Here is a 15,130-nt window from a genome sequence, read left to right as displayed (position 1 = left end):
TGAATATGGATTTTGGCAGGGCCAAAGGATCATTCTCTCCTTCATCGTTTCGAGTTGGCCTATTTCTCAAACACGGAACATGTTTCTCAAAATAATAAGAACAGAAGTGAGAGGTTTCCGCGGCGAGATAGGCCTCACATATAGATCCCTCAATCCTATTCTTCTGCTTCATAAACCGTTTACATTTGCCAATTTTCCTGTATAACTTCAAATTAGATAGGAACTAAAAGAATTATTCAATATTCAAAAATTAAATAATAATTTTTAATTCAACACGAATGTTCTGATTCATCAAAAGTAGAGTATCTTCCCTCAATGTGTTGGAACATAACTCTTTGAAAAACAAACTAATCTCTGTGATTGGTTTCCATATTCTTTCGGGTAAGCCACGAAATGCAATGGGAACTAAAGTTTCCATGAAAACATGGCAATCATGAATTTTCATACCCACCAACTTTCCTTCTACCACATCTGCACGCTTACCCAAGTTGGACGCATACCCCTCGGGCATCCTCAAACTCTTTATCCACTCACAAATCTTTCGTTTATCCTCCAACGTGAATGTATAACTGGCCTTTGGCTTGACGATCTTATTTTTGTTTTTTGATTGTTGTAGGTGCAATTCTGGTCACCTACAATATTCCATTAAGTCCTTCCTGGCCTTTATGTTATCTTTTGTCTTGTCCCTAACATCCATCACTGTATTAAACAGATTATCAAAATAATTCTTTTCAATATGCATGACATCAAGATTATGTCGGAGAAGATTATGCTTCCAATAAGGTAACTCCTAGAATATGCTCTGTTTCGTCCAATTATGCTCAACCCCATATCCATTTAATCTAGAAGGTGGAGTTTTTGTCACCTTAGGCAAGTCCCTAACCCTTTCCCAAATTTGCTCCCTTGACAATGTTGGCGGTGGTAAGTCATGTTCAGTTTTATTCTTCCTGAATGCATTTCTCATACTCCTAAACTCATGATCCACTGGTAAGAACTGACGGTGACAATCAAACCATGAATTCTTGCCCCCGTGTTTTAAAGTGAATGATTTAGTGTTTTCCATACAACAAGGACAAGATAATTTGCCAGCAATCATCCACCCTGACAACATTCCATAGGCAGGGAAATCATTAATAGTCCGCATAAGAGCAACACACATGTTGAAGTTTTGTTTGGTTGATATGTCGTATGTTAAAACACCTTCGTGCCACAAAGTCTGTAACTCGTGAATCAAAGGCTGCAAATATACATCAATCAAACTTTTTGGATTACGTGGACCCGGGACAATGCAAGTTAGGAACAAATATGGACTTGTCATATACATCTCAGGCGGAAGATTATACGGTGTGACAAAGACTGGCCAACATGAATATGCTGCAGCTGAGACAGAAAATGGTGTGAATCCATCAGCACACAAACCCAATCGAATATTCCTTGGTTCATTAGCAAAATTCAGAAATGTTCTATCGAAATGCTTCCATGCTTCTCCATCTGATGGATGACACAAAACACCGGGTGACCTTCTATTTTCATAGTGCCATCTCATATGAGGAGCGGAACTCAGTGATGCATACAACGTCTTTAACCTTGGTATAAGAGGTAAATAATGCATCACCTTAACTGCAACCCTCTTACCGCTGGCAAGCTGTTTAAAACGAGATATTCCACAAACTTTGCAATTCTCTAAATCTGCATCATCCCTATAATACAACATGCAACCTTTTTCACAACAATAAATTTTCATAGACGAGAGACCTAATTTGGAAACCAATTTTTTTGCTTTATAGTAATCATCGGGTATGTCTAAGTTCGAATTAAGTTCTTTCATAAGCTCAATCATAACGTTCATGCCCGCTATAGAACTATTCGCATCCGATTTAATACTTAGCAGTCTAACGGCAATAGATAATGCAGAGTGCGACATGCCTTCGCAAAATGGACGACTAGCAGACTCTAATTGTGCATAAAAACATTGTGCCTCTTCATTGGGAGGTTGATCAACAGGTTGTTGGTTGTTACCCTCATTGTACATCCCAAGAGCATCCATAACCATTTCATGCAATCTAGGATCTTGACTACTTTCACCAACAACAAAATTATGGTTGCAAATATTACTAGCACTACCCTCAATTTCTCCATGACTAGTCCAAACATAATAGTCGTCTATAAAACCCTTACTACAAAGATCAGCCCTAACATCCTCAGGTTTTAACCACTTTATACAATTGCAATCTGCACAAGGACACCTAATTGTCCCATCCTTTTGACAAAATAAATTTGCCTGATTAATAAACCCCTCAACGCCTTGCTTAAATTCAACCCTCAACCCCCGTCGATCAGGTAACACCCTATCATACATCCATCTACGATGTTCATTGTCCATCTACATGTACAAATAACAATCCACATGAATAGTTTAAGATGCACAGAATAATTCTACATCTAGTACACAGCTTTAGTGATCTAGTAAATAAACCAAATTCGATATACAATTTCATGCATCGTTAATATTTGAAAGATTACACGATGAAGAGTTGACATACTGTTTTCAAAATAGATTATCCTACAGTTTCAAAATAAATAGTGTTTTAGGCTTTTCATTTTGTTTAAAAATAAGTTGTTCTTTAGAATTTCAAAGAGGAAATTGATCTTATTCTTCCAAATTAAAAACAAGGGGCTTGGAGGAAGATCTCATAGAAAAGCTTCTAAATACCACAGTACACAAACAACAACTATGCTTCAATCAAAACTAGTCCGATAAATAATATGAATCCTTGCTATCCTTTTCCCTCTATTTGGACCTTCTAGAAAGAAAACTAAACCCTATGGCAATTAAAAGCTGAGCAAAAAAAAAAAAAAAAAGAGCCAGCAAACCTGAAAATACTCTCACAAAAAAACCCCAAACCAGAATTCATTTAGCATAAGCCTAAAATGTTTAAAAATTATATCTTTGCACATAAAAAGGAGGAAATTTAAGCAACAGATGCAATCAAGATTCTTCCTATTAAAATCTAGAAAGATGACAAATTTTAAGATGAGAATACTTCAAATTCCTTCAAAATAATTGCAGTAATTAATGACTTCAAATAATAAACTTTACCTCTTCAAGAATATAGAAAAAACCCTAACTTTGTCTCCACTTTGAAATTGCAAAGTCAATTTTTTTGCTTTGTGTTCACTGTTGCTTCCAATTCCACAAATTGGGTATCTTCTGCCCTGTATTCTCAAACTAGTTCATGTCTCTTAGCTTCCCTCTGTTCGTGATTGAAGTGGCGCCGTTGATACAAGATTGGACTTAAGAGAAGAGAGCAGCACATAAAACAAGATGGTACAAGAAGCATATACAAATGATAAATGAGAATTTTGCCTGTGATTGTTTGACATATTCTATGTAGTCCTCTTGTTTGGACATTCTCTGTAGTCCTTCGAATGAATGACCCATATGTTGATTTGGGGAAATGGAATGGTTAGTTTACAAATTGAACAAAACCTAGTTAAAAGTGCTCCATCTTTCTTTTGGCTAAAATATATGGCGCCTAAGTTTCCCGGTGTTGTTTTGTTTTTGCTTTGTAAGTTTTTTTTTTCCAACTTTTTTCAGCTCCACTTATGTTCTGGTGCCTAAGTTTCTTTTATTCTGGCCTTAGTTTTTTTTTTTTTTTTTTTTAACACAAATGGGGATGGGTAATGGAATGTATATACTCTCTCCGTTTCAATTTATGTTAACCCATTTGACTTTGCACGGAGTTTAAAAAAGTAGAGAAAACTTTTAAACTTGTGGTGTTAAATGAGTCACATATATTTTGTGTGGCTATAAATCATTGCATAAAGGTAAATTGTTTCCAAATATACAAAGAGGTCATTCTTTTTGGCACGGACTAACAAGAAAATAAGTTCACATAAATTAAAACGGAGGGAGTATTAAACTATTTATAATCTTTGAGATAATAAGTAAATAAAAATATTAAATTTAGATAATAACCATCACATTCTGTAGAACTTGCAAAACAATTTACTTTAAAAAATTGATAACTCAAATTATCCTATTTTAGATCGAATCACCAGTTGAATAAAATTTTAACTTAACAAAAGATATATTATATATTTGTGAAGACAAAATTGAGATTGTTTTAATAAAAGATGAATTTATCATAAAAGAGTGAAAATAAAATTTTGTTTGGGAATGTCAAATCAAATTATCTCCAAACAAATCAAGAATCACTAAACTTATACAATTTTTTTCATAATATTGTTTTATCAAAATAACTAAGGCCTCATTTGTTTATATTAAGATTAAGGCGTCAAAATCTAAACGCATATCTAAATATTTAAGATATGCATTAAGAATTATATGTCTGAATTTAAATACACATATGAATACTAAGATATTGTGTTAAGGTCTGAATACTACATTATTAAGAGTTAAGACAGTTTGCTTTACAATATCTGAATGTGTAAAATATGTCTTTATTTTAAAAAAAAATTAGTATGAAATTTAATACAATACAAAATTAATCCAACATGTTATCAATAAAATATTTTTTAAAATATTATATGAAGGTTGGTGGTGGCAATACTAGAGGTGGTATTGTAAGTGTCAATTGAAGATGGTGTCGGCTAATGGTGGTATTGCAGGTAGTAGCTAGTGGTAATGAATGCTGGTAGCAGTTGGTGGTGGCGATTGATAGTGATAGCTAATAATGTTGGTAAATGATGACGGTGATTGACGATACATAGTGGTGAAGGATGACGGTGATTGACGATATATACTGGTGACTGATTGTGGTGATTGCAGGTAGTCATGAACGATGGTGTGTTGCAAAAATGGTGGTTGGTGGTGATGATGATTGTAAATAGTGACTAGTGGCATTGTACGTTGATTATAATAATTGATAATGGCAGTGGTTGTGAGTAGTGACAATTAATAATGGTGGGCAGTGAGAATAATTGTTAATGATGGGGGATGTCATAGTGGTAGCGATAATTAAATGGAGGAAACGATGAGCTGCATCTTTATAGAATTTTTTTAATCGACATTTTAATGATATTAAGACTTTGTTACAGATCTTTAATAATCATTCGGACTCATTAAGTAGTTGTAACATAATAGAATATCACAAATACAATTTCACGTACTGTAATTATTGACGTATACGCTAATCAATCGATAATATTTCTTAAAGATACCACTAATGCACTACTACTTAGTGTAATTATCAATTTATAAGTTAATCAATTAGTAATAATCAATCAGTATTGCTTAAGAATACCACTAATATACTTCTACTTACTAGAATTATTATGTAATAGACTTATCAACCACTAACATTACTAAACAATACTTTTAATACAACGCACTTTAACCATTGTCAATTTATAAGCTAAACAATCATTAACTTTTATTAAGGATGCCACTGAGAACACTTCTATTTATACTATCACTTTTTAAACTTATCACTTATAACATTCTTTAGAGTGCTATGACTATACACTTTTACTCGGTACAATAAATAAGTGGTACTAGTTAATTTTCTTATGATAAGTCTAGAAATGTAATATAACTGAAAAAGAAAAAAAAAACTTTAAACAATTACCGAGGGACTTACCAATTGACACCATCGCTATTTTTTATTTAAAAAATATAAAATAATTATTTATTAAATACTCAATTTTACATATTTAATTTACCAAGAGATGTCCCTCGGTAATTTCAAAAAGAAAACTCAAAATAATTATATCTACTCTATCGAGAGACTCCCTCGATACATTTTATTTAATTTTCATTTATTTTTTATTAACATACTGATGGTGTCCCTCGGTACAGGAAAAAAAAATTCAAAATATTTATATTTATATTACTGAGGGTCTCTCTCAGAAATTTTAATTTATTTTTTATTATGTACTGATAGAGTCCCTCGGTATAGTCAATTAAATGTTGACTTTAAAAAAGTCAAATAGTTTACCGAGGGATGTTCCTCGGTATCTTTAAAAAATAATTAAAAATTAAAATATTTGACTTTTCCGAGGGACTCCGTGGCAAAGTACCTCGGAATAGTGACATCAAATTTGTCCCTCAGTAACCCACGTAGGTAATATGTTCTATTCTGTGTCATGACTAATTTGTGCATTCTCACTTACTAGTTTAAAGTTATGGGCATCTCTCGTATGCAAGTTTGATATTAAAGATTACATGAATGTATATATGTATATACGGTTCACATTGATATGTGATTTGAAACGTGATTTGTCCATGCTAATTGAAATACCGTGTTGAGTGATTTCAACACGAGGAGAAAGATGACGATTTGAATATAAAAACAACTAATGAATCGTTTAAAACAAGTAAATATTGAGGGTACAATGATGGAAAGGAAATTAGGATTCTGGGTATGAAATAGAACGAATTGGTTTTCAAGAAACGCGTTCTTGAATGATCAAGAACCAACAAAGTTCCTAAGTCACCACTTGAAATCAACTTACGTGATAAAGAAACATCACACGCTATTGAAAACAAGATAAAGACTATCACCACCTTGCTTGGAACCAAAAACAAGGATAAAGAAGACCAAATAGAGAAAATAACTCTATTGCAAACTAGGGTTTATGCTAAAAAACGTGAATTCTATATTTACAAGTCATGAGAACCCTTTATATAGGCCTAGAGTCTCTTCTTTTATGACTATAAATCCCTATTCTACTCTAGAAAGGAAATAGCTAAAAACAAGGAAAGTAAAATCCCTATCCTATAAGGAAAAGAATAAAGAAAACTAAAATCCTATTAGAACTAGGATAAAGATCATACTAATGATAGGAAATTAAATACTACTATAATATAAATCAAGAAACAAGAAACCTATTTAGAAAAGGATTCAAGAAACAAGAATGGGAAATAATCTTCAAACTTGAGCTTCTTAGACTTTTCTTTTTTTGAATTTCAATCTTGTATTTCTTGATTTTCTTGGATTTCTTTATCTTCTTCATCTTTCATCACTTGTGCATACCTGTTTATGTTGTTTCTATTATATCAACTATTTGTTGGAAATCTAAGGCGGATCCTTGATAATATTATAGGACACAAAGAGAATGCAAAAAGGAAATAGACATTAAATTCACTTTATATCATTAGAAAAACTCCACTCTTATCCTTACAAAGGGGCTTATATATAGGTGTTAATAGAGTCTTCTTGAATAACACCTATTGATTACTTTCACACACACTTGAATCTAACTACATTGATACAATAAAAGTTACCTAGATAAGACAAGATCATGCACCTACAATACCTAAAAGACATAAGAATCAAGACACTTATTCATTTTGCTATTTTCAACACTACTACCATCATCTATTTTATTTCTCTTGTGAGAATCGAACCGTTATTGTTGGAAACGCGTTTAATATGATTATTTTGATTCGCCCGACGTGAAAATGATTGGGTGTGTACGTATAATTTGAATCGTGACATTATATCATATGTGGACTTAGGCTTGAGCTAGTAAAATTAAAGGACTCTTTACTTAAACTATAATTACGTTAATTTTTATTTTGGATGGTTATAATAGAAGTATATCTTAATAGGAGAGCTTGTTCCACTTAAACATGAATTACTTTTAGATAACTAGTTAAAAGCTTGTTGCATCATAACAAAACTTGCTATATCCAAAAGTCTCTCGGTCAAAGACTCTTTCGAAAAAGCAAGTAAACATTGCAAGTAAAGATTGTTTAATCTTTATAGAAGAGTTAAATAACCAGCTAGCACCTGAATTAACCACTTCAAATCTTGTTTATCTATAAGACAAAATACTGCAAGTCGCAAAAGGAAAAAGCGAGAAGAGTTACGTTGGGGGAATTTCATATGTAGAATTTTACTTCTGCATCCTGAATTCAGGAACAGAGAAAAAGCAGTTTAACTTTTATAGTGACAATAAAAACTTGACGCTACCAGGCCATATAACACGTAATTATATTGTCTATGATAAGTGCGGATTAATTATCCAAAAGATAAGGTACATGACATCAATAAGTTAAAGAAGATTTACTGTAGGTGAGTGTATATAACTTAAAGTAAAGAAGAAATTAAGAAATCCACTTTCTGACCATCTCATTTTTTTCTCTTCATATATAGCTCAGGACCACAACATGAGAATATCAAACACTTGGTGAATTATGGGATGCACGAGTGCTATGCTTTGGTCAAATCTTTGGTTTCAGTCAAAAACTGTCGTAGTCCTATTTGCCGTTCACGACTATCATTACTGATTACTGATTAGAACCACTAATTTCCCAAGATAAACAACTTTGATATAATTATCCAATAATGTCTGCCTTGTTTTTCTTTTCTTTTCTTCTTTGTTTTTGGTTGATAATTCGGTCATAATAATCCATTCAGTACTTTTAACGGGGAATTAGTCTAATCAGTCTAATCATAATAAGCCCAATTATATGAGGAGTTGGAACGTTTTTTGTTTTTATTCATGCACAACCAAGAATCTATTCCATTGATCTGCCTAAATGACAACTTTTTTCTTTTTCTTTTTTCTAGTTTCCATTTTATCTTATTCTCTGCGTGAGAATGATTGATAAGCTCTTGGAACAGTGTAAAGCATAAATCTAAGGTGATAAATGAATGGGTTGAGTTAAATTTCATGGGTTAAAATGCATCAAGTTAATAAACGGGGTCATAAACTAACTCATTCAAAAAAAAATTGGGTTTCACATGGGTTAGGTCAAGATAGGTAAAATAATGGGTCATAACCGACTCGACCAATGTAACCCAAATATCCTCTCCTTATAACTATGTATCTGACCAAATTATAAAAGCACATCTAAGCAGCTTTTGACCATTCTTATTCTTTGCTAGTAAAACTTCTAATATTTTCAATTCCATTCGATTCACTTTCTCGGTTACAAAAATTTCTGATAAGTAATTTTCAACGATGGCTCGTGCTTCTGCTTTCAAATGTTAAAACAATTTCTATTTGAATGCTAAACAAATGACTTAATAAGACAGTAATTTAGCCAATTCCCCTTACAAGGATAAGAATTGATGGCATCAGTAAGTGAATATGCATATTCACAACAATGTTCTCCATTTGGCTACAGAGTCCATGTAAAAGAAGCTCAAGCTATTTTAACAGTAACTATGAACATTATAGCTCATTCTGACCCAAACATAGGGATTGGGATGCTATATCTAAGTTACGTTATCAATTCATTCTTATGATTTATTTGCATGATATGATACGATCGGACCTCTCTATAACAACCATCCTTTATCATAACATTTCACTATAACGGTCAAGTATATATATATATATATATATATATATATATATATATATATATATATATATTATATGTTCTCTTAATTAATAGCATTTCACTTTAGCATCAAAAAATTATCCGTCATTATAAAGAGGTTTGACTGTACATGCTTATTCCAGTTAATTGTATAGTGTTTATGTTAATACAATTTCATAATTTATATGATTTTCGCGATATATGGTCTGATCAGTTATTCATGCATAAAGGCTTGTTCATTTGTTCGGCAAGGATGCCAGAGTTGTCTTATCTGAATAACCAAATCAGAAACAATTCGCCTATAATTGAAGAAGATCGAATAACTTTTGGAAACATAAACCTATTCGTTTGTGAAACCATATATACTCACAATATTGATATAAGTACCAGGCACTGTCAGGCAGTAGTGAATCGCATATAAAATCCAAGGCATGAAATTTTAGTCATATCAAACACAACAGATATTCTACTGACTGCTCATGGTACTGGAAGAAGATTTGCTCCATTAGAGACAAATTCAAAGCTGGATATGTGGGCAATGGATGGAAAACAGACTGGTAACTATACAATTCGTGGTGCCTACCAATGGAGGAAAGGAGAGCTAAAGACAAGGCAACGGGAGAGATGGGTATGGAACGAACTCAACATCCCCAAGCATAGCTTCATTTGCTGGTTAGTAGGGCACAACAGGATCCTGACAAGATCTAGACTAGTTAAAATGGGGGTATGCCAAGATAGCAAGTGTGTCATCTGTGATGAGCAAGAGGAAACAACTGAACACCTCTTCTTTCAGCGTCCATTCTCCAAGAAGTGCTTATGCTAATATTGCAATGGTTGGGAATTGGAGTACAGAACCTGAGTCTTCAAGGACTACGGAGAAGGATGTCAAGGAACATTACTGGGAGGAAGTGCAGGCCATTTGTTATGACAGTCTTGATAGCTTTGGTTTACAGCATCTGGAAAGGAAGGAATGCAGCTTTATGGAATCAGGCAGTTCTACAACCAAGGACTATTAGAGATCAGATCAAGGAGGACTGCAAGATCAAAGTATACAACCACATTGACAGGAACATAAATAATACAGGGAGGAATCGGATACAGGGATAATATAGCTTAACACAAACTCCACATAGATAGATATTAGAGAGATAATGAGTTCTGGCCTGAGCGTGATGTGTTCTGGAAATTGGCACGCTTAGGAAGTAGTACTCGCTGCTTGCGGAAGTGTACAAATGGAGTTAATGGAGTTAGTTATATGGCGGGGCCCAGTTAGTTATCAAGTACCAAGCATTGCACTTTAGTCCTTTCATTTTTGTCATAGTATTTACTTTATTTACCCATTAGTCCCTAAACTAGGAAGAGCACAATATAAGCTCATTCCCTGTCACTGTTGCATTTAGGAAATGAGAACTTTTATCTTTTGTCTTTAAATTCTCCTTGTAGTTAGTTAATCTTTAATTTCAGCTACGAATTCATCCCAATTCGTATCAGTGGCATCAAAACCTGATCCTCGCACTGTGGATTTGAGCTCAACAACGGTGACTGACATGGCAGAGTTGTTGAGTAAGCTGGATAAAATTTCATCGGAGGTGGCGACGTTTTCCGATAGACAAACCCAGTTAGAAGCAATACATGAACGATCGTATCGAGAACTTAAAGAATCAATAGATGGTGGTCGGAGAACAGAGAAGAGCAAATTGCCGGTGATTAATGAAGGTGACGAGCTGGAATTGTACTCACCTACTAAAGGACCTTCGTTTGGGTCATTTGATCAAGGCGTTTAGAACTCTGGTGGGTCATCAACACAAAGTGATGGAAAAACCTCGATCCTACCAGCACCGAATATACCAAAAACAGTCCCTAAACCATTTCTAAAACCCCATCTCAATCACTTCCAACCCACAATCAACTCCATTCATACTGACCCAAAACCTAGCTCTATACCCTTCAACTCAAATTCCACTATACAACCCAGTACCACACCAAATGCATACAACTACGCCCTTCACCACAAAACAATTCCAATATCCTTCTTTAGCTCCCCAATACCCTTATAATCAGTTTCCTATTCAGTCCCCAAATATATACGTACCCAATCCTTATCCTCCACAAATACACTCACCATCATTAGGTTCTCATTCAATGACTAGATACTCTAAAATTGAATTTTCTCGGTTTAATGGAAAGGGTTTTCAAGATTGGTAGTGTTTATTGATGATATTTTGGTTTATTCACGATCAGCAGAGGAGCATTCGGATCATTTGAGAACAGTGCTTGGCACTCTTCGGCAGCAGCAATTGTATGCTAAATTTTCTAAATGTGAATTCTGGTTAACTTCTGTGGCATTCTTGGGGCATTGTCGGAGCAGATGGTATTCAGGTTGATACGCAGAAGATTGAAGCTATACAGAATTGGCCCAGGCCTACTACACCTACTGAGGTACGCAGCTTTTTGGGGTTGGCCGGTTATTACAGAAGATTCGTAGAGAATTTTTCTTCTATTGCGGCGCCATTAACAAAGTTAACTCAGAAGGCAGCGAAATTTCAGTGGACTGATGCCTGTGAGCGCGACTTTCAGATGTTGAAGGAAAAATTAATTACAGCTCCAGTGTTAGCTCTTCCAGAAGGGCCAGATGGGTATGTGGTTTATTGTGATGCCTATGGTATGGGTTTGGGTTGTGTGTTGATGCAGCACGGTCGTGTCATAGCCTATGCTTCCCGGCAGCTCAGATCGCACGAGAAGAATTATCCCACTCACGATCTGGAGTTAGCTGCGGTGATTCATGCTTTGAAGATTTGGCGGCACTACTTATATGGGGTTCACGTTGATATTTATACGGACCATAAGAGCCTCCAGTATATTTTCAGACAGAAAGAACTAAATTTGCGGCAGAGACGGTGGTTAGAGTTGCTGAAAGATTATGATGTTGATATTCTATACCACCCAGGGAAAGCTAATGTCGTGGCAGATGCACTTAGCCGCAAGTCCATGGGCAGTTTGATTGATGTACAGTCTGGTAAGAAATAAATAGTTCGTGATATCCAACAGCTGGCTAGTCTTGGAGTCCGCTTAGCCGATTCTGGAGATGCTGGGATTTCTGTTCGAGGAGTGGCCGAGTCCTCTATTCTGGGTGAGATAAAGCGGCGTCAGTATGAGCATCCTATTCTGGTGCAGTATAGAGACACAGTCCGCGACAAAGAGGAGACCCCGTTTGAGATTTCTTCCGATGGAGTATTATTATTCAAGGGCAGATTATGTGTACTCGACGTTGCGGGACTGCGGCGACAGGTTATGGGCATGGCACATTATGCCAGATATTCTGTTCATCCAGGGTCGACGAAAATGTATCATGATCTTAGATGCCTGTATTGGTGGGACGGCATGAAAAAGGACATAGCAGAGTTCGTTGCCCAGTGTCCTAATTGTCAGCAGGTGAAGATTGAGCATCAGAAACCCGGTGGGTTGTTGCAGGAGATGGAGATTCCGACGTGGAAGTGGGAAATAATTAATATGGATTTTATTGTAGGTTTGCCTCGCACTCCACGGAGGTATGACTCCATATGGGTTATCGTCGATCGGTTGACAAAATCAGCCCATTTTCTTCCAGTTCGGACTACCTACACAGCTGAAGATTATGCCAGGTTATATATTAAGGAGATTGTGAGACTGCACGGAGTCCCAGTGTCTGTTATTTCCGACAGAGGTGCCCAGTTTACAGCTAATTTCTAGAGATCATTTCAGGAGGGATTGGGGACCCAGGTAAGTCTGAGTACCGCATTTCATGCTCAGTCTGACGGACAGGCCGAGAGCACTATTCAGACGCTAGAAGATATGTTGCGGGCCTGTGTTATTGATTTCAGAGGTAGCTGGGACGATCATTTGCCGCTTATTGAATTTGCTTATAATAACAGCTACCACTCCAGTATTCAGATGGCACCATATGAGGCATTGTATGGCAGGAAATGCATATCTCCGATCGGTTGGTTTGACGTGGGTGAAATTCAGTTAATTGGTCCAGATGTGGTCCAGCAGGCAGTCGATAAAGTGAAACTGATTCGAGAGCGACTATTAGCGGCCCAGAGTCTACAGAAATCTTATGCTGATAAACGACGTCGACCGTTAGAGTTTAAGATTGGCGATTGGGTATTCCTGAAAGTGTCACCTATGAAAGGGGTTATGAGATTTTGCAAGAAAGGAAAGCTCAGTCCGAGATATATTGCGCCGTATCAGATTATTCGTACAATAGGCAAGGTGGCCTATGAATTGGATCTGCCAGCTGATTTGGGAGCGGTACACCCGGTATTTCATGTTTCTATGCTTCGTAAATGTATTGGTGATCTTTCCAGGATCTTTCCTACAGATGATATGCAGGTCACAGAGGAGCTATCTTATGAGGAGCAGCCTATGGCCATATTGGATCGTCAGGTAAGAAAATTGCGGAATAAAGATGTGGCTTCTGTTAAGGTGCTGTGGCGGAATAATAACCGAGAAAACATGACCTGGGAAGCTGAGGAGCAGATGAAGAAAAAGTATCCTCACCTATTTCCAGTACCTTCAGGTAATTCAAATTCTTTGTTTGACAATGTTGATTGGTGAATAACTTGTATGTAATGGCTATCAAAGAAACTTCCCCAAATTTTTAATAGGACCCGTAGAATTGATCCAACATTCGAGGGCGAATGTTCTTAAGGGGGGGAGGATGTTATATCTCGTATTTTTATACTTTGGGACAACCCGGATTAACTATGATAAGTTAGGGCCAAGACTATTCCGGGATTTGAAGTCGGGACTTTTGACCTTTGATTCTTATTTTGAGGCATAAGTGTGCATGAAATTTGTTGGCTTTGAACACTTAGAAAAGTTGGGACCAAAGTTGTAAAATTGGAAATTTAAAAATCTTGCACAAATGGGGTCCTAGCCGTGTGGCTTTGGAAATGGTCCCACACATGTTGTGGCCAATTTTAATTGGTCCAACACATGTGTGGGCCATGGACACATGGTGAAATATTGTGGTAACTAAAAGATGACTTTTAAGTCATCTTCTTACCATTTCAACACTTAGATAAAATATCAAGCCATTGGAGAACAACTCCCCCATAGCTCACGGCCAAGAGGAGAAAAACCCAACTCCATTCCTAGCCATCCAAAAATTATTTTTTTGGTTCGAATCAACTATTTTTAGGTCCCTAAGTAGCGTGGAAGTGTTATTTGGGTCATTCAACTATTCGTTGTGGCCATTTGCAAACCCTAGCCTTCTTGTGGATTGAAGAAGAAAGGTGAGTTTTGATATTGTTTTATGGGTTATAAATGTTTTATGCATATTGTAGTATGTTAATATGGATGAAATCATGAAATATTGTATGTTGGAAGTGGGTTGTGTGATGGGTGTGCTAGCCATGTAAATGGGTATTGTGATTGGGTTGTTGAATAAATTCCTTGTAGTATGTTAAATTGTTGTAGTGTGTAGGATGGCTAAGAATCATCAATATATATATATGTGTAGTGATAGATGAATATGGGTCATGCTATATGCCAAAGAACACACTAATGTCGCTTAGCGTTTTAATGGTTGTTATGATGACTTTTATGTTGGAAATGAAAGTTTAATGTCCCAAAATGATATGGTGAACTGTGCGGACTGATTTGAGGCTTATTGTGCGTTTGACGTAATTTGTATATCCATGAAAATGATATCGTTATATTGTGAATTGTCGATACAAATCATGATTTGAAAATGAGGAATGTGTTAAAAGGGGCTGTTCTCGGTTGGGGACTGTTTTCGGCCAAAGTGGGAAAAATTATTGGATTGTTGGAAATATTGTGTGAATTGTG

At 35.7% G+C, this 15,130-nt stretch overlaps 1 protein-coding gene across 1 annotated transcript; it reads right to left on the bottom strand.

Annotated features, from left to right (window-relative positions):
- Positions 1–790: 790 nt before the first annotated feature.
- LOC132613166 (uncharacterized) lies at positions 791–2,383 on the bottom strand. The gene has a single exon (XM_060327216.1). The coding sequence runs from the start codon at positions 2,381–2,383 to the stop codon at positions 791–793; it is 1,593 nt and encodes a 530-aa protein (XP_060183199.1).
- Positions 2,384–15,130: the final 12,747 nt, after the last annotated feature.

The sequence above is a fragment of the Lycium barbarum genome, chromosome 10, assembly GCF_019175385.1.
Source record: "Lycium barbarum isolate Lr01 chromosome 10, ASM1917538v2, whole genome shotgun sequence".
NCBI classification, from domain to species: Eukaryota; Viridiplantae; Streptophyta; class Magnoliopsida; order Solanales; family Solanaceae; genus Lycium; species Lycium barbarum.
This window is presented reverse-complemented; position numbering and strand designations above follow the sequence as displayed.